This window comes from Pelophylax lessonae (genome assembly GCF_965119305.1).
Source record: "Pelophylax lessonae genome assembly, chromosome: 3".
Lineage (NCBI taxonomy): Eukaryota > Metazoa > Chordata > Amphibia > Anura > Ranidae > Pelophylax > Pelophylax lessonae.
The window spans coordinates 654,011,835-654,036,854 of record NC_138770.1 but is presented as its reverse complement, the minus strand read 5'-3'; the positions used below and the strand labels follow the sequence as shown (position 1 = coordinate 654,036,854).

Here is a 25,020-nt window from a genome sequence, read left to right as displayed (position 1 = left end):
TGTGATGGATAACCACCGTGAGCAATGGAAGGGCACTGAAGGAGGGTAGGAGTGTTTCTGCTATTGGACTTTGAGATGGATAGCCACATGGACCAATGTAAAGGCTGTGAAGTAGGGTGGAAGCATTTCTTCTACTGGACATCTATTGTAATGGATAGCCACAATGACCCAATGGGAAGGCTCTGAAGGAGAGTAGGAGCGTTTTTTCTGTTGGAAATGTATTGTGATGGAGAGCTACAATGAGATCATAGGCAAGGTTCTGAAGGATGGTGGAAGCCTATCTCCTGTTTGCTCAATGTGGTAATCCATTACAATAAAATACAAACAGGAGATAGGCTTCCACCATCCTTCAGAACCTTGCCTATGATCTCATTGTAGCTCTCCATCACAATACATTTCCAACAGAAGAAATGCTCCCACACTCCTTCAGAGCCTTGCCATTGGTCATTGTGACTATCCATCCCAATAGGTGTCTAGCAGAATAAATGCTTTAACCCTACTTTACAGCCTTGCCATTGGTCATTGTGGCTATCCATCACAAAGACCAACAGCAGAAACACTCCCACCCTCCTTCAGTGCCCTTCCATTGCTCAATGTGGTTATCCGTCACAATAAAAGGCCAACAGAGAAACAAGAGGCAGGAGGGGTTTGACTAAGCCCAATTTTTACAGGCTTTTCATCACAATAAATGTTCAAAAGGAAAAATGCTTCTACCCTCCTTCAGAGCCTTGCCATTAGTAAATGTGGTAATCCATAACAATAAAAGACAAACAAGAGATAGGCTCCCACCATCTTTCAGAACCTTGCCTATGATCATTGTAGCTCTCAATCACAATACATTTCCAACAGCCTTGCCATTGGTCATTGTGACTAACCATCCCAATAGATGTCCAGCAGAAGAAATGCTTCCACCCTCCTTTAGAGCCTTGCCATTGGTCATTGTGACTATCAATCACAATAGAAATCGAACAGGAGAAACACTCCCACCCGATTTCTATTGTGATTGATAGTCACAATGACCAATGGCAAGGCTCTATAGGAGGCTGGAAGCATTTCTTTTGCTGGACATCTATTGGGATGGTTAGTCACAATGACCAATGGCAAGGCTGTTGGAAATGTATTGTGATTGAGAGCTACAATGATCATAGGCAAGGTTCTGAAAGATGGTGGGAGCCTATCTCTTGTTTGTCTTTTATTGTTATGGATTACCACATTTACTAATGACAAGTCTCTGAAGGAGGGTAGAAGCATTTTTCCTTTTGAACATTTATTGTGACGAAAAGCCTGTAAAAATTTGGCTTAGTCAAACCCCTCCTGCCTCTTGTTTCTCTGTTGGCCTTTTATTGTGACGGATAACCACATTGAGCAATGGAAGGGCACTGAAGGAGGGTTGGAGTGTTTCTGCTGTTGGTCTTTGTGATGGATAGCCACAATGACCAATGGCAAGGCTATAAAGTAGGGTTAAAGCATTTATTCTGCTAGACGCCTATTGGGATGGATAGTCACAATGACCAATGGCAAGGCTCTGAAGGAGTGTGGAAACATTTCTTCTGTTGGAAATGTATTGTGATTGAGAGCTACAATGATCATAGGCAAGGTTCTGAAGGATGGTGGGAGCCTATCTCCTGTTTGTCTTTTATTGTGATGGATGACCACATTTACTAATGGCAAGGCTCTGAAGGAGGAGAGGAGCATTTCTTCTCTTGGACACTTATTGTGATGTATAGCTACAACAATTAAAGGCAAGGTTCTGAAAGTGGACCTTCAGTCTTATTTTCATCTTTCTTACTATTAAATCTTCTGCCCTTGCTGTTTTAACTTTGCATAGTAAAACTTTTTTTTCTGCCAGTAGATACCCTTATACAGCTCACTTCCTCTTTCTTCTCTGGTCGATTGCCTAGGCAAAGAATGGCAAAAGATGTTTTTATCACTAATTATGTGAGTAGACTGTAGTTCCTCTTAAAGGACAGTGGGACCATTTCTTCTTTGCTATGATGGATAAATACAAGGACCAATTGCAAGGCTCTGAAGAAGGGTGGGAGTGTTTCTCCCATTGGCCATTTATTGTGATGGATAACTACGATGATCATAGGTTTATTTCTTCTCTTGGCCTTTTTTTGTGGTGGATACCTACAATGATTAAAGGCAAAGTTCTGAAGGACAGTGGGAGCCTTTCTCCTGTTGGACCTGTTCTTGCGATAGATAACCACAGTGACCAACAGCAAGGCTCTGAAGTAGGGTGGGAGCAGGGCCAAAGTCAGTTTTATCATTTCTAATAATTGAGATTTATGTATAACTTCTGCTGTCTATATATCTGAATCTAATGACATTTTACAATATACAGCAATTTTTCTTGTTCATTCGTTTTTATTAACCACTTTAAAGTAATAATAAAGTATTTTTTTTTTTTTTTTTGTTAAAAAAATAACAAACATGGCATACTTACCTGCTCTGTGTAGTGGTTTTGCACAGAGCAGCCCAGATCCTCCTCTTCTCGGGTCCCTCGATGGCGCTTCTGGCCCCTCCTTCTTGTTGATTGCCCCCACAGCAAGCAGCTTGCTATGGGGACACCTGAGCTGAGCCACAGATCCCCGTGTCCATTCAGACACGGAGCCGCAGCCCAGCCCCGACCCCATTCTCTCCTCATTGGCTTTCTGATTTTGATTGACAGCAGCGGGAGCCAATGGTGCCGCACTGCTGTCTCAGTCAATAAGAAGGGGAGTCCCAGACGGTCAGTGCTCTCGTGCAACATCGCTGGATCTAGATGGACCTCACATAAGTATTATGGGGGGGAGCTGTACACAGGTTTTTTATCTTAATGCATAGAATGAATACAAATAAAAAACCTTCTGCCTTTACAACCGCTTCAAAAGAGAAGTATGGGCTGTTTTTTGTTCCCCATTTATACTTACCTAGGCGAATGCTGCATCAGTCCCCCGACACCTCTGCACTGAGAACCGAGCGATCGAACACCGCCAATCGCTCGGTTCTGACAGCTCCATGAGCAGAGAGCTGCTAACTGACTCTTTGCTCTGCCCCCTTCTTGTTCACTTGAGCGCTGAGCTGGGGAGGAGCGAGGAGCAGCCGGCTCAGACTCTTAGCGGCTCGTCGAGAGGCTGAGCCGGGTGTCAGTCCAGGCACCTGGCGGATCCCGACTACGTGGTCGTGATGATGCGGTGCCTGGACCGACATCTGTGAAGTCAGTCCGCTCTCTGCTGAAAATGGGTTACAGGATCCATAGATGTACAGCCAAACGAGCTTTGGCTGTTCATCTCCTTCAAGTAATACAGAGAGAAGGTGGGGATGAAACCCTATAGTAGAATATAACAAAACAGAGATCAAAGAGATGTACACAAGTGCCACATTTAGGTTAAGTCAAAAGTTTGATCTATTTGACAACTTAGCAGGAAACTGATGCAGGCAAGTAGAAAAAGAAAAAGACTGATATCTGCTATGGTGCATGGACAAAGCCTGATAGATGACCGATGTAGTCGAATTATAACACAATGGCACAATTAGAGGTAGAAAAAAGGAGAGGTAAAAGATAAGAGGAAGAAGGGGAGGGAGGCAAAAAGAGAAATAAAAAGAGGAAGGGCGGAAAGGTAAGAAGGCAGGGAAAGGGAGATAAGGGTCGAGGAGAAGTTGTTCCCTCCCTTCCACTGGTCTTGGGAGAATGAAAATTAGTCAAGAGTTTATCCTCCGGGGTCCAGCTAGGTATACAGACTCCAGGTGACCATATCTTCCGAAACCAAATGAATCGTAGTTCCGTTCAACCGCGACTGGACCTCAGGTAAATATCTTTCGCTACAGGGCATGAAATTCCCTCAAGGGGTTTACTCAGTAGCCCCTCTATCCGCCCTTTGGGTAGGTTACAGCCCAAGATTGGTATACATTGAGGTATATGTACGGATCCACAGCCTATGTACTTTCAGGCAAGTCCATCAAATATGTAACATGATGCCTTCCCGACCACAAGCCCAGAAGCAAGCCAAGGGGTTTTGGGGAGCGTATGTATGGATTTCAGGAGGTGTAACCACAGTATAATTTTTCAAAACACATAATACTATTTCTCTTTTAAAAAGGAATCCTTGAGTTTCAGGCAAGTGACTTTGCCTAGGGTAGGATGATGTCATCAGTCTACTACAGGCAGAAGGAAGTATTTTCTCTATCCCGCAGTGATCGGACTGCATCATTACTACTTTGTCGTTTGTTGTGAGAAGCTGCAGCTTAAAACTAAAAAACTAAAAATATCACATGTACATAAGTATTTACAGTCTTGACACTCAAAATTAACCTCCGGTGCATCCTGTTTCCTTGGGATGTTCCTACAACTTGATTGGAGTCCACCTGTGGTAAATTCAGTTGATTGGACATGATTTGGAAAGGTAGATACTGGTCTATATAAGATCCAACAGTTAACAGTGCATGACAGAGCACATACCAAGTCAAGAAGTCCAAGAATATGTCTGTAGCCCTCCCTGACAGGATTGTATCGAGGCACAGATCTGGGGAAGGGTACAAAAACATTTCTGCAGCATTGAAGGTCCTAATGAGCACAGTGGCCTTCATCATCCGTAAATGGAAGATGTTTGGAACCATCAGGACTCTTTCTAGAGCGGGCCACCAAGCCAAACTGAGCAATCGGGGGAGAAGGGCCTTAGTCAGGGAGGTGATCAAGAACCCAATGGTTCCTCTGACAGAGCTCCAGCGTTTCTATGTGAAGAGAGAAGAACCTTCCAGAAGAATAACCATCTCTGCAGCACTCCACCAATCAGTCCTGTATGATAGAGTGGCCAGACGGAAGCCACTCCTCAGTAAAAGGCACATAACAGCCTACCTGGAATTTGCCAAAAGGCACCTGAAGGACTCTCAGACCATGAGAAACAAAATTCTCTGGTCTGATGAAACCAAGATTGAACTTTTTGGCCTGAATGTCAAGCGTCATGTCTGGAGGAAACCAGGCACCGCTAATCACTTGGCAAATACCATCCCTACAGTGAAGCATGGTGGCGGCAGAAAGATGAATGCAGCAATGTACAGCGACATCCTTGATGAAAACCTGCTCCAGAGTGCTCTGGACCTCAGACTGGGGAAAAGGTTAATCTTCCAACAGGACAATGACCCTAAGCACACAACCAAGATAACAAAGTAGTGGCTACGGGACAACTCTGTAAATGTCCTTGAGTGGCCCAGCCAGGGCCCAGACTTGAACCCGATTGAACATCTCTGGAGAGATCTGAAAATGGCTGTGCACTGATGCTCCCCATCCAACCTGCAAAGAAAAATGGGAGAAACTGCCCAAAAATAAGTGTACAAAGCTTGTAGCATCATATTCAGAAATACTTGAGGCTGCAATTGGTGCCAAAGGTGCTTCAACAAAGTATTGTGCAAAAGCTGTGAATACTTATGTACATGGGATTTTTTTTTTCGTTTTTTATTTTTAATAACCTTGCAAAGGTTTCAAGAAAACTTCTTTCACATTGTCATTGTGGGGTATTGTTTGTAGAATTTTGAGGAAAATAATGAATTTAATCTATTTTGGAATAAGGCTGTAACATAACATAAAATGTGGAAAAAGTGAAGCGCTGTGAATACTTTCCTGATGCACTGTAATTGCATAATTTCTAAACCAGTATCCTAATTTAGGAGGTAGATGGAGATAGGTGGATGGTAGATGGTGGAGATACAGCAGGTGGCGCTAGGACCATGCATGGACCATGCATGATCCCCTTAATACATTAGGGCCCCTTCTTCCATCTTAAAATTTGTCAGTCTTGTTAAAAAAAAAAAGGTAAATACATTTACCCTAACCCTGACTTTTGCCTGCAGCTCATAGGTGAAGGCCACATAATCCGGCCTCTGATGAGATCTTAAAGAATGCTGAATATTTAAAATCTCTTGAGAACACCATCCTGCACTTTCATGGAGCATCTTCTCAGGAGATTTCGGGTGCTTGGCATTCTCTGGGATCTCTCTTTTATGGAAGTCTTGGAAAAAATAGGTATATTTACTCTTTTTTATTTTTTCCCAGGAGGGGACCTGATGTGTTAAAGGAGAAGTCTCATTTGTTTTTCAAAAGCATTGGTTTCCCCAGGGGACAAGGTACTGTATATGTAGTACTTTGCTCCATCTTCCTATGTGCTGTGGAAGGCTAGCTACGTGGTCAGACAAGACACACTCTACGGCAGTCCAACAATGCAACCAGCAAGGAGTCAGCTGCATTGATAGCCAGCACTCGTCTCCGCTCCAAACACTTTCCAGAGACAAGCATCCTCTCCTTCTGCATTCCTCTCGCTGGCATTTGTTTCAGACAAATGCTTGGAGCCGGAGATAAGCACTGGGTATCAGTTCAGCTGTCTCCTGTCGGATGGCTGTGGGTGGAGGGGGGCATCTTGTCCAACCACTTATCTTGCCTTCCACAGCACGTAAGAGGATGGGACAAAAAAGTACTACATGTACATAGTCCTCTGGGGGGACAGTACAATGTCATAAAATAAGAAATGAGACTTCTTCTTTGACCACTTCAGCTCCGGAAGGTTTTACCCCTCTTAATGACCAGGCCATTTTTGCAATTCGGCATTCCATTACTTTAACAAGAAATTGCGCTGTCATGCAAGCTGTACCCAAATACAATTGATGTCCTTTTTTTCCCAACAAATAGAGCTTTTTTGGTGGTATTTGATCACCTCTGTGGTTTTTAGATTTTGCGCTATAAGCAAAAAAAAGAGCGACAGTTTTGAAAAAAAGCCATATTTTTTACTTTGTGCTATAAAACATTCCCAATAAAAAAAGTAAAAAATCTAATTTTTTTTATCAGTTTAGGCCAATTTGTATTCTGCTACATATTTTTGGTTAAAAACCCCCCCAAAAAAGCGTATTTTAATTGGTTTGCGCAAAAGTTATAGCATTTACCAACTACGGGATAGATTTTTGGAATTTTTATTTATTATTTTGTTTTTATTAGTAATGGCGGCGATCAGCGTTTTATACCGGGACTGCAACATTGCGGCGGACAGATCGGACCCCTAACTGACATTTTTGACACATTTTGGGGACCAGTGACCTTAATACAATACAGTAATCAGTGTTAAATATTAATGATCGACCGATGTGTTTTTATTGCCGATACCGATATTTTGGTCGTCGCATATCCGTATCGGCCGACAGGTACTCTTGTGGAGGGATCTGGGGGTCTAAAAGACCCCAAACTCCTCCTCTGCACCTAAAAGCATTTAAAACGCCAAGTTTGGCTGTTTTGAATGCTGTCATTTTTTAAAATTTGGCGCTGAGTACCCGGAAGTGAGGTTTTTACATGGAGACCCAATCAGAGCCGAATGCGGCTTTGATGGAGTCTTCGGTGGCCATGCAGGCTGGTTGCCCGGGTTCTCCTGGTTGGACAGGAGACCCGGGCGAACCGTGGAAGGCGGTGGGAGGGGGGGGCGTCCCCTCCCACTCCTTGTAATGACAGCGGAGCGGCTTCTCAGCCGCATTGGTTTTCATTACAAGACAGCCGACCGTCGGCTATGGACGCCGGTACCGGGGTGATGCCTCTAGCTGCAGGCATCACTCCGGTACAGAACTTTCTCGAAATATCGGCAATATCGGTAACCTCAGAGGCCAATTCCGATATATATAAGTGCATAAGTGCTTTGCCGATAATCGGTCGATCCCTACTAAATATGATGCACTGTTACTGTATAAATGACACTGGCAGGGAAGGGGTTAACACTGGGGGTGATAAAAGGGGGTTAATGTATGCCTAAATATGCTTACTGACTGTGGGGGAGAGGGCTCTGTGACAGGCACACAGAGATCGGGGTTTCCTGATCGCTCCCTGCCTGTGTGACAGAAGACTTGCCTGCTTTGTTTACATGAGCAGGGGGGTCTTTTGTCAGTCTCTCTGACGATTGCGGGAGGCTGGCGGCGATCACCGCCGCTCCTCCCGCGGCCAACCTCCCGCTGTTTCTAAACAAAGCGGGAGCGCGGCCCCGGCGGCGCGCGCACGCCGCAGAGACCTCGTCCACAAAATCACGTAGTACTAGTACTACATTGGGCGGTCGGCAAGAGGTTAAGCAGTCTCCAAGGTCCCACTTTTATGGTAGCCTTTCTGCAACCCATCAAACCATTTCTTTTTTTTTTTGTTTTTTTGTTTCTTCCTGACCTTGTTGTTCATTTCTTTATTTTTTATAATTATTTTATTTTTTTTAATTTTCTTTAGAAAACTTTGACTAATTTCACATTGACATGACCTTTGTAGGGTTTACAGTAGCATTACAGGGAGTGGAATATTCCTTGAGAGCTTGCTTGGATCAGTTGAATAAATGAAGAGTATTTTGGATAAATAAGGGCATCAGAGTGATCCATGGTAATTGTAGCACTTTAAAAACAAAACGTTTCTTCGTGTCAGACCAGGAGTTCTGATATTTCCTTTCATTACCTTCTTTGTTAGTGTATCGCTTTCTTTATTTACAGGAAAGCTGCATGCTGCTGCCATTTAATGTACAGCAAATCGCCGCTCAGCTGTATGTTTTCTGCAGTTGTTCGGACAGGTGTCCCCACTGCTAAGCGTTCTTAAAAGGCAATAAAGCTGCATAATCAATGTCCTGCTTTACCTGCCTTATATATTGTTATGTGTGTTGTTGTTACAGCTATTATTATTATTAGCGCTGTTCACAAATTGCTTGAAATGTTTTGCATTGCATGTTCCCAGAATAAATAGTATAGTGCTGCGCTGTAAAGTGGAAATTTATATAAGATCGTGAGAACTGCGCTTAGTGCTCAAACTAATATTAACCACAGCCGCGCTCAAACAACACCAAATATAAATGTGTGACAAACTCAGATTATAAATATTGTTGTGCTGTGTCTTTAAAACTTGATTCTATCCCTTTAACCACTTCAGTACTGGGCGTTTCCCCCCCCCCCCTTCCTGGCCAGCCCACTTTTCAGCTTTCAGTGCTCTTGCACTTTGAATGACAATTACGCGGCCATGCAACACTGTACCCAAATTACATTTTTATCATCTTTTTTTTTTCAGCTTTCTTTTGGTGGTATTTAGGCTCGGTTCACATATATGCGATGCGGGAAGGCTGCGAATCCGCAGCCTTTTCCCGCATCGCACACGCACCCCCGGCAGTTCACACTGCCATATGCGATACGCTGGGGGTGTCAATGTAATCTTAACGACACCCCCAGTTTGATCGCATATCGCAGTGCGATTGTGCAGTTCGCACAGGATCGGATCGCACAAGTGTGAACTGCTGTGCGATCCGATCCTGATGCGGCTAGAAAAAAGGGTCTTGTGCGTGTTCGGAGCGGCTGCGGTGCGAATTTAGCCATACAAACTGTATGGCTAAACTCGCACCGCACAGCCGATCGCATGTAATGTCGGAGCAGTGCGCTCCGACATTACATGCGAACCCCGCACACGCACAAGTGTGAACCGGGGCTTAATCACCACAGGGTTTTTTATTTTTTGCTGAAAAAAAAAAAAAAAAAAAAAGACTGAAAATTGTGGCGGAAAAAAAGGTTTTTCTCCGTTTCTTAGAAAATTTTGTAAATAAGTTATTTTTCTTCTTCACTCATGTGCACTGATGAGGCAGCACTGATGAGGATGCACTGATATGCGACACTGTTAGGTGGCACAGATAGGCAGCACTGATAGGCAGCACAGATAGGCAGCACTGATTGACGGCACTGATTGACGGCACTGATGCCCTGATTATCTGTGCAGGTCTCCCCTGTGAGGAAATGCTGCCGATCGGCTCTCCTCTCCTGACCCGCTGTCAGTGTGAGAGAGGAAAAGCCAATAACTGGGAGCAAAAGTGGGGGGACATCATATGATGTCCCAGAACAAGAAAGCACCCGCCCGCTGTCATTTGTCTATACGGCGGGTGGGAGGTGGTTAAATAAATAACGTACTATTTGCAGCATGCTCACCATGCAAATGTGCTTTAGGGCTTGTTCACACTTGACTACATTTCTAACGCTTACCAAATGTACTTATAGCGTTAGTATGGGCGTTAGACTTGCGTTAATGAGCTGTAGTATGGGCGTTAGACTTGCGTTCATGATCTGTAGTATGGGCGTTAGACTTGCGTTAATGATCTGTAGAATGGGCGTTAGACTTGCGTTAATGAGCTGTAGTATGGGCGTTAGACTTGCGTTAATGAGCTGTAGTATGGGCGTTAGACTTGCGTTAATGAGCTGTAGTATGGGCGTTAGACTTGCGTTAATGATCTGTAGTATGGGCGTTAGACTTGCGTTCATGATCTGTAGTATGGGCGTTAGACTTGCGTTAATGATCTGTAGAATGGGCGTTAGACTTGCGTTAATGAGCTGTAGTATGGGCGTTAGACTTGCGTTAATGATCTGTAGTATGGGCGTTAGACTTGCGTTCATGATCTGTAGTATGGGCGTTAGACTTGCGTTAATGATCTGTAGAATGGGCGTTAGACTTGCGTTAATGAGCTGTAGTATGGGCGTTAGACTTGCGTTAATGATCTGTAGAATGGGCGTTAGACTTGCGTTAATGAGCTGTAGAATGGGCGTTAGACTTGCGTTAATGAGCTGTAGTATGGGCGTTAGACTTGCGTTAATGATCTGTAGTATGGGCGTTAGACTTGCGTTAATGATCTGTAGTATGGGCGTTAGACTTGCGTTAATGAGCTGTAGTATGGGCGTTAGACTTGCGTTAATGAGCTGTAATATGGGCGTTAGACTTGCGTTAATGATCTGTAGTATGGGCGTTAAACTTGCGTTAATGATCTGTAGTATGGGCGTTAGACTTGCGTTAATGAGCTGTAATATGGGCGTTAGACTTGCGTTAATGATCTGTAGTATGGGCGTTAAACTTGCGTTAATGATCTGTAGTATGGGCGTTAGACTTGCGTTAATGAGCTGTAATATGGGCGTTAGACTTGCGTTAATGATCTGTAGTATGGGCGTTAAACTTGCGTTAATGATCTGTAGTATGGGCGTTAGACTTGCGTTAATGAGCTGTAGTATGGGCGTTAAACTTGCGTTAATGATCTGCAGTATGGGCGTTAAACTTGCGTTAATGATCTGTAGTATGGGCGTTAGACTTGCGTTAATGAGCTGTAGTATGGGCGTTAAACTTGCGTTAATGATCTGCAGTATGGGCGTTCGAGTTGCATTAATGAGCTGTAGTATGGGCGTTGACTGGCATCAGTGAGCTTTAGTATGGGTGTTAGACTGGGATTTTACAAGCATTAATGAAGAGTTAAGAACACTTCCAAATGCCCTGTGCACAGTTTGGAAGCGTTTGATGAGCGGTAAGGCGCATTAAAACTGCTTCACAACTGGGACATTAGATGAAATTAACTAATTTTAACGCCCCACAACTGCACCACAAATGCCTGCCAGAGGGTTTGCAGAGCGTTATCATTTACTTGAATGGGAGGCGTTAAAAGGCTTCAAACGCCTCCTGACTTGAAATGGTGTGGGGTTGGGCTTGGCTCCTTAGTTCCAGTGAAGGGAACTCTAAAGGCGTCAGCATACCAAGACATGTTGGATAATTTCATGCTACCAACTTTGTGGGAACAGTTTGGGGATGGCCCCTTCCTTTTCCAACAACAAGGTCCATAAAGATATGGATAAGCAATTTTGGGGTAGAGGAACTTGACTGGCCTGCACAGAGTTCTGGCTTCAACCTGATAGAATACCTATGGGATGAATTATTGCGGAGACTGCCTGCCAGGCCTTCTTCTCGTCCAACGTCAGTGCCTGACCTCACAAATGCGCTTCTGTAAGAACGGTCAAACATTCCCATAGACACACTCCTAAACCTTGTGGACAGCCTTCCCAGAAGAATTGAAACTGCTCAATATTGAACCCTACAAACTAAGACTAGGATGCCCTTAAAGTTCATCATGTGCGTGTAAAGACAGGAGTCCCAATACTTTTGACAATATAGTGTAAGTACGTCCACTTACAAAAAATATCTCCAGCACCACCACTAACTCAAGGGACGTGGTGATGATGTTTGCACAGGCTCCATCCTGACGTTTCATGCAATGGGAGGTTCTCAAGCCAATATCTTGAGAACGTCCCATTGGATGAAATGTGCAGAGGTTTGAGCCTGTGTTGACGTCATCCCGCCTGCCGAGTCAGATGTGGTGCTGGAGACATTTTGTGTGCCTGATATACTGCTAGGTTTGTGAGCAGATGAACTCACATATGTACATTACGTTATTTATTTAGAGGGACAGACTCGTAAAGAGGAAATGTCTTTTGTGACAAACATTCTAGTTTCTGAATTTTATTATGATCAATATAAATTCATTACATGTATTTTTTTTTTCTTCGATTTGCAAAGCTGTTGAAAGTGGATGTGAGGACCTTGTGAGACTCTTGCTGAAATTTAAAGCAAAGGTGAATGGACCGCATTCGTGTTCTGGATGGAACCCTCTGCACCAAGCTTCGCTCATGGTAAGCTGCCATCTGTGTAAATGTCCTTTAAAGGTGAACCCCAAGCATCTAATAAAAAAAAAAAATGGTGACTTGCTGTGTTATTCGTTTCTGTAAATTACTTTTTTTTTTTTTTCATTTGCAATGAACTCGCTAGAGGATTTTACTACTTCTGGAAAAGTCAGTTCCTTAACACAGCCAGGGTTCCCCATCCCTGCATGCACATCACAGTTCTCTCCTCTTCTGGAAGTGTCTAATTACTGTCTGTGCTGACCCAGCTCCTTCTTTCCTATGTCTCCCTACATAACCTTTTATGTAGCTGCCAGGGAATGAGGAATTACTATAGAGCAGGGGTCTCTTAACTTTTCAAACAAAGGGCCAGTTTACTGTCCTTCAAACTTTATGGGGGCTGGATTGTGGCCAGTGGGGGTAGAAAATGTCCCAGGCCCAGCACTACAGAATAAACCTGGCCCTCAGGGTTGGTGGTCAGTAGGAGGAGGAATAGTACCCCATCATCGAAAATAGTTCTCCATTGTTGATGTCAGTGGGAAAAATAGTGCTCCATTGTTTGTGTCAGTAAGAGGAATAGTATCCCATCATTGATAATAGTGGGAGGAATAGTGACCCATTGTTGGTGTCAGTGGGAGGAATTTTGCCCCTTTGTTGGTGTCAGTGAGTTGAATTTTGCCCCTTTGTTGGTGTCAGTGGGAGTAATTTTGCCCCTTTGTTGGTGTCAGTGAGTGGAATTTTGCCCCTTTGTTGGTGTCAGTGGGAGGAATTTTGCCCCTTTCTTGGTGTCAGTGAGTGGAATTTTGGCCCTTTGTTGGTGTCAGTGGGAGGAATTTTGCCCCTTTCTTGGTGTCAGTGAGTGGAATTTTGGCCCTTTGTTGGTGTCAGTGGGAGGAATTTTGCCCCTTTCTTGGTGTCAGTGAGTGGAATTTTGCCCCTTTCTTGGTGTCAGTGAGTGGAATTTTGGCCCTTTGTTGGTGTCAGTGGGAGGAATTTTGCCCCTTTGTTGGTGTCAGTGGGAGGAATTTTGCCCCTTTGTTGGTCTTAGTGGGAGGAATAGTGCCCCTTTGTTTGTGTCAGTGGGAGAAATTTTGCCCCTTTGTTGGTGTCGGTGGGAGGAATTTTGCCCCTTTGTTGGTGTCGGTGGGAGGAATTTTGCCCCATTGTTGGTGTCAGTGGGAGGAATTTTGCCCCTTTGTTGGTGTCAATGAGAGGATTTTTTCCCCTTTGTTGGTGTCAGTGGGAGGAATTTTGCCCCTTTGTTGGTGTCAGTGGCAGGAATTTTGCCCCTTTGTTGGTGTCAGTGGGAGGAATAGTGCCCCAGGGTCCAGATAAAAGCTAGCAGAGGGCCACAGTTTGGAGATCATTGCTATAGAGCTGTCATTACTAAATGGCGGACCGTGGTCCACGTCCGGCTCGAGGCACTGTTTCATTCGGACAATCCTGCCATTTAGGAGCCCGCTCAGCCTCCCTCACTGCTGTCATCCTCTGCATGGACAGTGGGAGGCAGGAGGTTAATATCCGAGGCAGTACAGCTTCGGATGGAAGGCGGGAGTTCAAGTTAACTAGCAGGTGATTGGTTGCTAGCACAGAACGCCTGCCCTAAGGCTAGCTTCACATCTGTTTAGGTTTCGGTTGATGCATTTTTCTGGCTCGTTTTGCATTTTTGAACACACGTTTTTGATGGTTTTTGCATTTTTTTGGTCTGATAGGAGAGTATGACAGTTCTGTTGATGCAGTGTGACTTTGATGCGTCTTTACACTTTCTGGCACTCAAGTGGCATCACAGTTGCAATTCATGAACAGAATTGTCATACTTTCCTATTAGCCAAAAAAAAAAAAAAAAAAAGCCAAACGCATTAAAAACCCACAAAAAACAGAAAACGCAACACTTGCATTTTTAGTGTGGGTCCATCGACGTCTATTACCTGCAAAACGCCTTCTGCTGAGAGGAGAAAAAGTCCCAACACGTTTTAAAAAAAACGCACCAGCTCAAAATGCACAGGTGTGAACTAGATCCATAGGAAACCATATTAAATGGATTGTATTATGTTTCTGCAAAACACACAAAAAAGCTCATAGGTGTGAGCCAAGGGTAAATATACTATGAGTTGTGCATAAGCAGCTCAGAGTACATTACTGCTAGGGTCTCCTCTCTAAGCGTTTTTTGAAATTTTGCGGTAAACACCACTTTACCAGAAGCCAGAAACTAGTGGAAGCCAGCATGGAATTTAGATTTTTATATTCAAAATAGCACAGTGTTGATACATGGTAAATCTAGTTGATCTGTGTAATAAATTCCTTGTTAACCACTTGCCGACTGCCTAACGACTATTTACGTCGGCAGTCAGCCCCTCACAGGCAATGCGACGTAGGTCTATGTCGCTAGCCTGTGAGGCTCACGGGAGCGAGCGCGCGCCGCTGGAGGCGCGCTCCCGCTCGCTCACGGACCCCCCCCGCGCTCATGCCCGGCGGCACTCGCGATTGTCCGTTACAGCGGGAGAAAGGCAGGCGGCTAATGTAAACAAAGCCACCTGTCATTCTCCCCTGTGTAAGAATGGAGATCATGCGATTCTGCTATGTAGGACCGTTGATCACTGTTCTTACACCTCAAGCCACATCCAATCACAGTTAGAATCACGCCCCTAGAAACACACTTAACCCCTCCTTCTCAAATAAAGTTAACCCCTTCCCTGCCAGTGTCATTTTTACAGTAACAGTGCATATGTATAGCACTGATTACTGTAGTAATGTCACTGGTAACCCCAAAAGTGTCAAAAATGTCAGTCAAGGGTCCGATCTGTCCGCCGCAATGTCGCAGTCCCGCAAAAAAAAAAAACGCAGATCGCCGCCATTACTCGTTAAAAAAACAACAACAAAAATGACAAAAATCTTTCCCTTAGTAAACGCAATAACTTTTGCGCAAACCAATCAAAATACGCTTTTTTTTTTTACCAAACATAGGTAGCATAAAACAAATTGGCCTAAAATATTAAAAAATTTTGAATTTTACATTTTTTTGGGGGGGAATTTCATATAAAAAAAAATGTGAAAAATATTGTTATTTTTGCAAAATTGACGCTCTTTTTTTGTTTATAGTGCATGATCAAAAAAATCGCACAGGTGATCAAATACCACCAAAAGAAAGCGCTATTTATAGGAAAAAAAGGACGTCAAATTAGTTTAGGTACAGCGTCGCACGACCGCGCAATTGTCCGTTAAAGTCATGCAGTGCCGAATCGCAAAATAGGCCCTGGTCAGGAAGGGGGTAAAATCTTCTGGGGCTTAAGTGGTTAAATAAAAAAAAAAGAAAACTCTAAAAATGAGGGAGGAAAAAAAAAAAACAAGAATGAAAATAACCAGTTTTATCAATTTGTAAATTGTAAGCAATGTATGTCTCCCATTTGGTTCCTTTGTTCTGTTCTATCAGGAACGCAAAGACCTCATACAGCTTCTTCTGGAAAGTGGCGTAGACAAGGAGTGCGAGGATGACTTTGGCATTAGACCCCTCTTCATTGCGGCACAGTATGGAAAACATGAAAGTTTAAACCTACTTTTATCTCATGGTGAGTAATACAACAACCTTTATACCAAATCTGTACCTGTGGAAGGCTCAGTGTTCTGCATAGTCTTAAGTGGGGAACACACTATAAGAAAAAAGGACGAACGATCGTCTGATTTTCCTCGTTGTTTCACAGCAAATTGGAACCGATGAAAGAAATTTCCTTACACAATATAGGAAAATCGTACCAAAGTTTTTTGGACAAGAAATCCCACCCAATTTTCTTATAGTGTGTATGAGCCTTTATAGTACTCTGTAAAATTTCTGTCCAATGTTCTTACCCAGCAGATGCCATATAGTTCATATAAATGTGTTTTGTTCTTAAAGTGTTACTAAACCCAGGAGCCTGCAGTCACTATATCTGGTCTCCCACAGTACACAGAACATGGAAATGCAATAGTTTTCGTAAATATAAACTGCTAAAAATCTTTTCTCATCAGCAGTATATAGCAGTCTTCTGACTTCTATCAGTGTCTGCTTAAAATTTGTAGAAGGAGTTTTCATTCTCATCTGACTGTCCTATGAGGCTGCAAGACCCCTGACCCTCTGTCTGGACAGTGCTGATTGGCCCTGTGCGGATCACATGCACCCGCCCAAGAAAGAAAAAAAAAACTAGTAATTCACACCAAACTAAGCATGTGCAGAGTGACTCCAAATGCTCTGTCTTATCAGGAGATGGATTGGGGACAGTGGAAGTAGGGGAGGATCAGAGAAGACAGAATCGATCAGGCTTTTTACACAATGCGGAGGATTAACCCATTAGGTTCCACAGTGAGTATACCAAGCATGCTTTACTGCATATACACACTGGTTTTACTGTTGTGGGTTTAGTAACACTTTAAAAGAGCAGTTCTGGATTTCATAATAACAAACAATTATGCTCACCTATGTGGATGCTGCATCTGGTCAATGCTGTAGCTGTCCTCTGTCGCCTCTAAGACCGAGAACTGAAAAGGAAATGCCCTTCAAACCAACCCAAGGGACTATTATGGCACAAAAAAACAATATGAACGGCAAAACGTGATTATATAGAAAATAAAATTTATTACAGAACTACAACAAGTCAGACACATAAAATTAACCTATGAAATAATTGTGGCTAATGTATTAATAGACAACACAGTAATGGTAGTAGAGAGAAACCTTGGCCAATCAAACAAGCTACAGAAGCATCCGACGCATTTCGGAAATAAGGATTTTTGCTGTTCTTCAGGGATGCTCATGTATAGGTACAGGCATGTTCTATGGTACAAAAACAGCATTAGGGCTCATATATATATATATAGATATCTATATCTCTCTCTCTATATATATATCCATGCATAAATTCAAGATGTGCCAGGAACCATAAACCAGACGGAGACAGAAAGTGCAGTTAAAATCACATCCTTAATGAAATGGCAAAAATAACACCGTTCAGGAACGTAGTCAAAAAACAGAAGCCAGGGTTTGGATGCCAGAGTGGGTAAGCAGATGAGCCGGGGTCAGAAAACCAAAAGTCAGCCTAGTCGGGAGCAAAAATCAGGAACAGGAATCGGAAGGGAAGTCAGCCAGGCCTAGTCATACATAGGAACACAGGAAGGAACGCACTAGAGATTGCAGACCATGCAAGGTCTAGGAGGAAATGAGCTAAGCTGCTTAAATAGCAAAAAGGGGCTGGCTGTAGGCTGGACTAATGAGGCAGGTTATTGGTAACCAGGTGAGTCACTGAGGTAACAATGAGTGGCTGGTAATTAACCGACAGCTGAGCACTGAAAAAAAATAAGAGCTGCTTGTTAACCTCTTACCGCATATCAACGTACCGATACGTGGGTACACTTTGCGGGTTTATACCGGGATGATGCCTCTAGTTAGAGGCATCATCCCGGTTCCGTGGTTTGAAGCCGGCGGTCGGCTTTCCGTCGGTAACGACTGATGCGGCTCGGGAGCCGCTCGATCGTTACCCGGGGGGGCGGGAGGGGACGCCCCCCCCTCCCGCCGCCTTCCGTGGCTTTGCCCGGGGCTCCCGTCCCACCGGGAGCCCCGAGCACCCAGCCGGCACGTCCGCCGGCTGGATGGAGTCCCGATGAATGCCGGAAACGGCATCGATCGGGTCTCCGATGACGTAACCCGGAGGCGGCGTCCATGACGTCACTTCCGGGTTACTGTGCTGCAAAAGGCGGCAAATTTAAAAAACCGCTGTATGCAAAAATGCCGTTTTCGGCGTTTTGCATACAGGGAAGTGTAGTGGAGGGGTCTAGGGTCTTTTAGACCCTCGATCCCTCCATAAAGTGTACCTGTCACTACATATTGGTGTCACAAGGGATGTTTACATTGCTTGTGACAGCAATAAAGGTGATCAGATTTTTTTTTTTTAAAAAAAACTGTAATAAAGTTTAAAAAAAATAAAAAATAAATAGGAAAAAAAAAAAAAAATTTCGCTGCCCCCGTCACCATTAGCTCGCGCACAAAAAAAAACGCATACGCAAGTCGAGCCGCGAATGAAATCGTTGTTCAAACCCCACATGTGAGGTATCGCCGCGATCGCCAGAGCGTGCGCAATAATTTAAAAAAAAAGAGCTACACTCTAACTCTAAACTGGTAACCGTTAAATAAATTTAAAGCGTCGCAGATTGAGATCTCTATTGACCGTAGTTTGTCGCCATCCCACGGGGGGGGGGGTGCAATTTTAAACCGTAACATGTTGGGTATCTATTTACTCGGCGTGACATCATCTTTCACAATATACAAAAAAAATGGGCTAACTTTACTGTTTAGTATTTTTTAAATGCAGTGAAATGTGATTTCTCTTACGTCCTCCGACAGTCGCCGCCCACTTCATATTCATCACCAATGGGGTTATGTCCTTTATTCCGTAGGAGTAGCTAGGCAATAGAATATGTTAGTACAAAGACTTTTAACATATCCCACCCCCAGGGGGTGGTCCCCTCAGTACATAACCCTCCACTTCCTGTATCCAACTCAGTTTCATTTGTCTAGCTGTCAGGAGTAGCTGGAAGTTTCTGTGCTGGGGCACCTTGTCTCAGCTCTCTTTCCTTTCTTTGGATTTTATTTGAGTTTTTTCTCTCTTTCTTGTTAGCTGTTATTTTACCAGCGTTAGTTAGTTCTTCTGATGAAGAGGATCATGCGGGCTGCGTCTCGGGCTGACCCCCCTAGTAGCAGGCTGTGGGTCAGTGGCTTCTCAGCCCGCCATCGAGCGTTCAGTCAGGTATCGCTCCTGAGTTATCTGAACGACCCATCCCTGTTCCGTGCAGGGATGCTAGGTGAGGTGGCTACCTCACTGGACGCTGTGCGGTTTCTCAACCCACCTTCTGATGCGTCCTGGATGCGACTCTCCCTGCCTCATGTGCAGCGGTTTGTTCGCCTGTGCGGGTCCCCCACGCCATGTGAGAGGTAAGTGCATTTATGTGGGGACCTGTCTGTCTGGGGGGTGTCAGTCTGGGACTGTGCACCTTGCCCTGTGTTCACACTATTACGTTTTCCCTATCTCTCACATTGCAAGCTGTGGGCTGCAGGAGGGGGGGCTGGCTGCACTCTGTGTCAGTTTTCTGTCTGTGTGAACGGCTGTGTGCTGTGGGGCTTGAGTTTCTCATGCTTGGGGCACATTACAGCGCCGCTGCGGCGGTTTACCATGTTCCTTTTTTGGGCAGATGGTGTGTTTTACTTCTCCCTCATGGGGTGTGGGAGCGGCGGTTTCGGCGCCAAACGGCGCCATTTTGGCTGCGATCGCTCCGGCCGCATGTTTTACATGCATGGCGGCCATTTTCTTGTAGCCTCCATAGGCTTTCATAGAGCGCCCTGTATGCCAGCATTTCCTTTCCTTCAGGAGCACCGCAGGCAGCAGCAGCAGCACCGATCTCTCCAGGTTCATTTCTTTTTATTCCCTGTATCCTGCCTTGGTATACTTGTCCCTGTGGGGGTCCCTTGTGTGGGATGCTTAGTGTGAGTGGGCTACGATCGCAGCGCTCTCTTAAAGGGGCGGTCACCCATTTATTTTTGCTACTACAAGGGCATGGATTCTCAGGAATACTAGTTTCCTGCCAATTTAGTGGGAAGCCAGGGGACTGCGGTTTCCCCACCCGGGGGGGGATTTGGCTGCGATTGTGGCTAGCCTTGCGACTCAGGTGCAAATGCTGGTGGTTGCTCAATCCTCTAAAAGGCCCAGAGTTTTCAATTTCCTCTGTTTCAGAGGGTGATGGTACTGGGGCTGCTGGGGCAGAGACCTCCTTATCGGGGTCTCGTTCCTCCCTGGACCTTATAGGGTCAGAAATGGAGGCTGAGGTAGAGGGGGTTGATAATTCTCCCCCTGGCTCGTCTGAAGAGCTTGCGCTCATGGATGAATTGGTTGCTTCTATCAAGCAAACTCTGCGTTTGGAGGAGGAAACATGTCCTCCAGCTGCCTTGACGGCTTATGGGACGCAGAAAAGGCGCATATCATCGCAGATGTTTCCATGCACTGATGATTTTCAGCGCGCTGTGAAAGAACGATGGCGCAATATACGCAAACCTTTTGCTGTACCAAGTAGGTTTAAGCTGCGCTATCCTTTTACGCCCGCTACTGATGGGCGTTGGTGTGTCCCACCTCCGGTGGACCAGGCGTTAGCAGTTTTGAACAAGTCCACTGCGATTCCTGCTGCAGACACCCCGGTGTTCCGGGGTGCAACGGTCAAGAGGATGGAGTCCTTTGCCCGTCGTACCTATTCTATTATGGGTTCTATGTTGAAAGCTTTATTGCTTCACTTATGGCGGCCCAGGCGGTCGCGAACTGGACGCAGGTGTTTAGGCGTGTCCTGGTGGCTGATTCTGCCCCCCAGGCGACTTTGGATATGGTGGATCAAATCCACCAGGGTGTCATGTATTTGTGTGATGCGGACCTGGATATGGTTCCGTTGGCTGCACGTGTACACAGTGTGGCGGTGTTATCTCGCCGCCTGGTTTGGTTGAAGTGTTGGTCTGTGGATCAATCTTCACGTAAGACCTTGGCCAATCTGCCTTTTGATGGTTCTCGCCTTTTTGGCGAATCCCTGGATGCCCTAATTAAAGGGGTCACGGGGGGTAAGAGCACGCTCTTACCTCAATCCCACTAGACTAAGACGGCTCCTGGAAGAAAGAATGCTTTCTTTCGGCCCCCTCAGGGGTCCTTTCGTGCCTTTCGGTCACATTTTGGGACAAGCCGTCCAAGGGTCAAGGCTCCCGCAAGAAGCCGTGGGCAGGTAAGCAAAAGTCCGGCCAATCCGGTTCTGCGGCCCACAACAGTGCGGCCTGAAGGGGCGCCCTCACCCACTTCACAGGAAATCGTTCGATCTGGTTACTAGATCGAGTTTCTCTCTCGGCCGGAGAGCAGATTTTTTCCCTCAAGTCTTCTGTTATCCCCGGAGCGTTTGCGGGACCTGCATCTAGCGGTGCAGGACCTGAGGGCTCAGGGAGTGGTGGTCCCGGTGCCTCATCGGGACAGATTTCGGGGGTTCTATTCCAATCTGCTCACCGTGCCCACGAAGGAGGGCAAGGTGCGTCCGATTCTGGACTTGAAGGCGCTGAACCGCCTTGTGCGGGTGCGCAAGTTCCGCATGGAATCCCTGCGGTCGGTGGTGGCTGCCCTGGTTCCGGGGGAGTTCATGGCTTCCATCAACTTGCAAGATGCGTATTTTCACATCCCGATTTTCGAGGGTCACCAGAGGTACCTTCGATTCGCCATAGCGGAAGATCATTACCAATTTGTGGCGTTGCCTTTTGGTCTCGCCTCGGCTCCAAGGGTGTTCACCAAAGTGCTGGCACCGGTTCTGGCTTTGTTGAGGGCCCAGGGCATTTCGGTTCTGGGGTATCTGGACGATATTCTGGTTCGGTCTGCGACCAGCCAGAGTCTGGAGAAGGATCTGTCCGTCACGTTGCAGACTCTGCAGGAGTTTGGTTGGACGATTAATTTTCCAAAGTGCCCATCGGTTCGGATTTCTTACCTGGGTATGATTCTGGACTCTGTCCAGGCGTAGGTCTTCCTGCCGGAAGAAAAACTCGCAGCTCTTCAGGAGGCAGTCAGGTCCCTCAGGGACGTTCCATCTTCGTCCATTCGGACGTGCATGCGGTGTCTGGGATTGATGGTCTCGGCTTTCGAGGCGATTTCCCTTCGCCCAGTTTCACACACGGGATCTCCAAGCGGAGATATTGTCCAAGTGGGACGGGCGTCCGCAGTCTCTGGATCTCCAGATGTCATTGAGTTCTCAGACCAGAAGGGATCTTCTGTGGTGGCTTCAATCCCCCTCAGTATCGGGGGGCAAGTCTTTTCGTCCCCTTTCATGGACGGTGATCACCACGGACGCCAGCCTGTCGGGCTGGGGTGGTGTTCTGGGCGTTCTGTCCGCCCAGGGTGTTTGGTCGACGGAGGAATCCTCCCTTCCGATCAACGTTCTGGAACTGCGAGCGATACTCCTCTGTCTTCGTCGTTGGACGGACAGTCTTCACGGCTACCCGGTTCGGGTGCAGACGGACAATGCCACGGCGGTGGCTTACATCAATCACCAAGGGGGCACCAGGAGTGCCCGGGCGGCTCGAGAAGTGGCCGCGATTCTGTCTTGGGCCGAGACGCATGTCCCGGCAATATCGGCAGGTCACATTCCGGGGGTGAAAATTTGGCAGGCGGATTATCTGAGCCGTCGAACCCTGGACCAGGGAGAATGGTCCCTTCACCCGGCTGTCTTCCAGATGTTGTGCGCGAGGTGGGGTCTTCCGGAGGTAGACCTGTTCGCGTCTCGTCTGAACTACAAAGTACCACGGTTCGTGGCAAGGACGTGCGATCCTCGGGCAGACGCGTCGGACGCGTTGGTTGCCCCGTGGCATCAGTACCAACTGATGTATGCGTTCCCGCCGATTCAATTGCTGTCCAGGTTCCTTCGCGGAACCGGCCACGGTGATTCTTGTGGCACCGGACTGGCCTCGCCGGTCCTGGGACGCAGACCTCGTAAATCTGGCAATCGACGCCCCGTGGCGTCTGCCTCTTCGAGACGATCTTCTGTCGCAAGGACCGATCTTCCATCCTGCTTTACAGTCGCTGGCCTTGACGGCCTGGCTGTTAAAACCGAGGTCCTGAAGAACAGGGGTCTTTCCCCTGAGTTCATTCACACCTTAATAAATGCGAGGAAGTCTTCCTCGGGGAAGGTTTATTACCGTACTTGGAAGGCGTATTTTGCCTGGTGCGAATCCAGGGGTTTCTCTCCTGACACTTATCGGTGTCTAGGGTGTTGCCCTTCCTTCAGACGGGTGTTGACCAGCGTCTGGCGCTGGCCACGATCAAGGGTCAGGTGTCTGCTTTGGCCGTTCTTTTTCAACGGCCTGTGGCATCTGATTCTTTGGTTAGCACTTTTGTGCGGGGGGTACGTCATCTGATCCCTTCTAGGAGGGACCCTCTTCCCCCTTGGGACTTGAATCTAGTTCTATCAGTATTGCAGCGTGCTCCTTTTGAAAGGTTCAGGGAGATCTCGCTGTCTTTGTTATCCAAGAAGGTCGCCTTTTTGGTGGCTATCACCTCGACTCGTCGAGTGTCGGGGCTGGCAGCCTTGTCCTGCAAGTCTCCGTGTCTGGTTGTGCATTTGGACAAGGTGGTCTTGCGACCTAACCCTTCTTTTCTTCCAAAAAGGGTTTCGGACTTTCATCTCAATGTGGACATTGTCAAACCTTCGCTTTGCGCGAAGCCGAAGCATCCGACGGAGGTGTTGCTTCACTCCTTGGATGTTGTCCGGGCGATTAGAGTCTATCTCAAATCGACTGAGTCTTCTCGCAAGTCGGATGCCTTGTTTGTCCTTCCGGGAGGTCCTCGGAAGGGCATGGCGGCGTCGGCTTCTACAATCGCCAAATGGATCAGACGGACCATTGATCAGGCCTATGCTTTGAGGGGGAAAGTTCCCCCTGTACCTGTAAAGGCGCACTCTACCAGATCTCTGAGTACGTCTTGGGCCTGTCGTCATGGGGCCTCTGTGGCCCAGGTGTGTGAGGCGGCGACTTGGTCGACCGTACACTCTTTCACGATATTCTACAGAGTAGATGTTCAGGCATCGGCTGATGCTTCCTTTGGCCGCAAGGTTCTTAGTGCGGCAGTTTCCTAGAGTCCTTGTTACGGGTTCTTTGGCTTTTTGGGATTTTTGTTTTTTTCCCTGGGTTTTCTTGCTCCTGTTGAGCGAGTGTTTTGTTCTTATGCCCAACTGGTTTCCTTCCTTTGGTAAGGTTCCTTTCTCTGATGGGGAGACGGCGTTGCCTTGGGCGCGGCTGAGTTCTTCCCACCCCTCATGTTTACACTGCTTTGGGACATCCCCATTGGTGATGAATATGAAGTGGGCGGCGACTGTCGGAGGACGTAAGAGAAAACTGAATTTTTGTAAAATCTTACCTGTAAAATTCCTTTCTCTGAGTCCTCCGACAGTCGCCGCCCCCGCCCCTCTTTTGGGGTTTTGATGTACTCTCTACTGCTATTCCACTGAAACTGAGTTGGATACAGGAAGTGGAGGGTTATGTACTGAGGGGACCACCCCCTGGGGGTGGGATATGTTAAAAGTCTTTGTACTAACATATTCTATTGCCTAGCTACTCCTACGGAATAAAGGACATAACCCCATTGGTGATGAATATGAAGTGGGCGGCGACTGTCGGAGGACTCAGAGAAAGGAATTTTACAGGTAAGATTTTACAAAAATTCAGTTTTTTCAATTTTTTTCCAAAAAAATGGCGTTTTAAAGACCGCTGCGCAAATACCGCTTGACAAAAAGTTTTGCAATGACCGACATTTTATTCTCCAGAGTCTTTGCTAAAAAAATATACATAATGTTTGGGGGTTCTAAGTAGTTTTCTAGGAAAAAATACTGCTTTTAACTTGTAAACAAAAAGTGTCCGAAATAGGGCTGGGGCTTAAGTGGTTAAACTGTATTGTAAACAATCACTTTGTAAAACAACCCATTCAGTTTAAAATGGTAATGAAATGCAAAACATTTGTGTATAGATATATAAAAAAAAAAAAAAAATACATGGTAAATACCTTT

General features: G+C 46.0%; 1 protein-coding gene across 1 annotated transcript in view; it reads left to right on the top strand.

Annotated features, from left to right (window-relative positions):
• Nucleotides 1-25,020, top strand: part of ASB3 (ankyrin repeat and SOCS box containing 3) — a 286,288-nt gene that overhangs the window by 73,613 nt on the left and 187,655 nt on the right. Inside the window, exons 4-5 of the mRNA XM_082249958.1 lie at nt 12,338-12,450; nt 15,869-16,004. Coding sequence (XP_082106084.1) covers nt 12,338-12,450; nt 15,869-16,004 — 249 coding nt within the window. The remainder of the gene's footprint in view (nt 1-12,337; nt 12,451-15,868; nt 16,005-25,020) is intronic.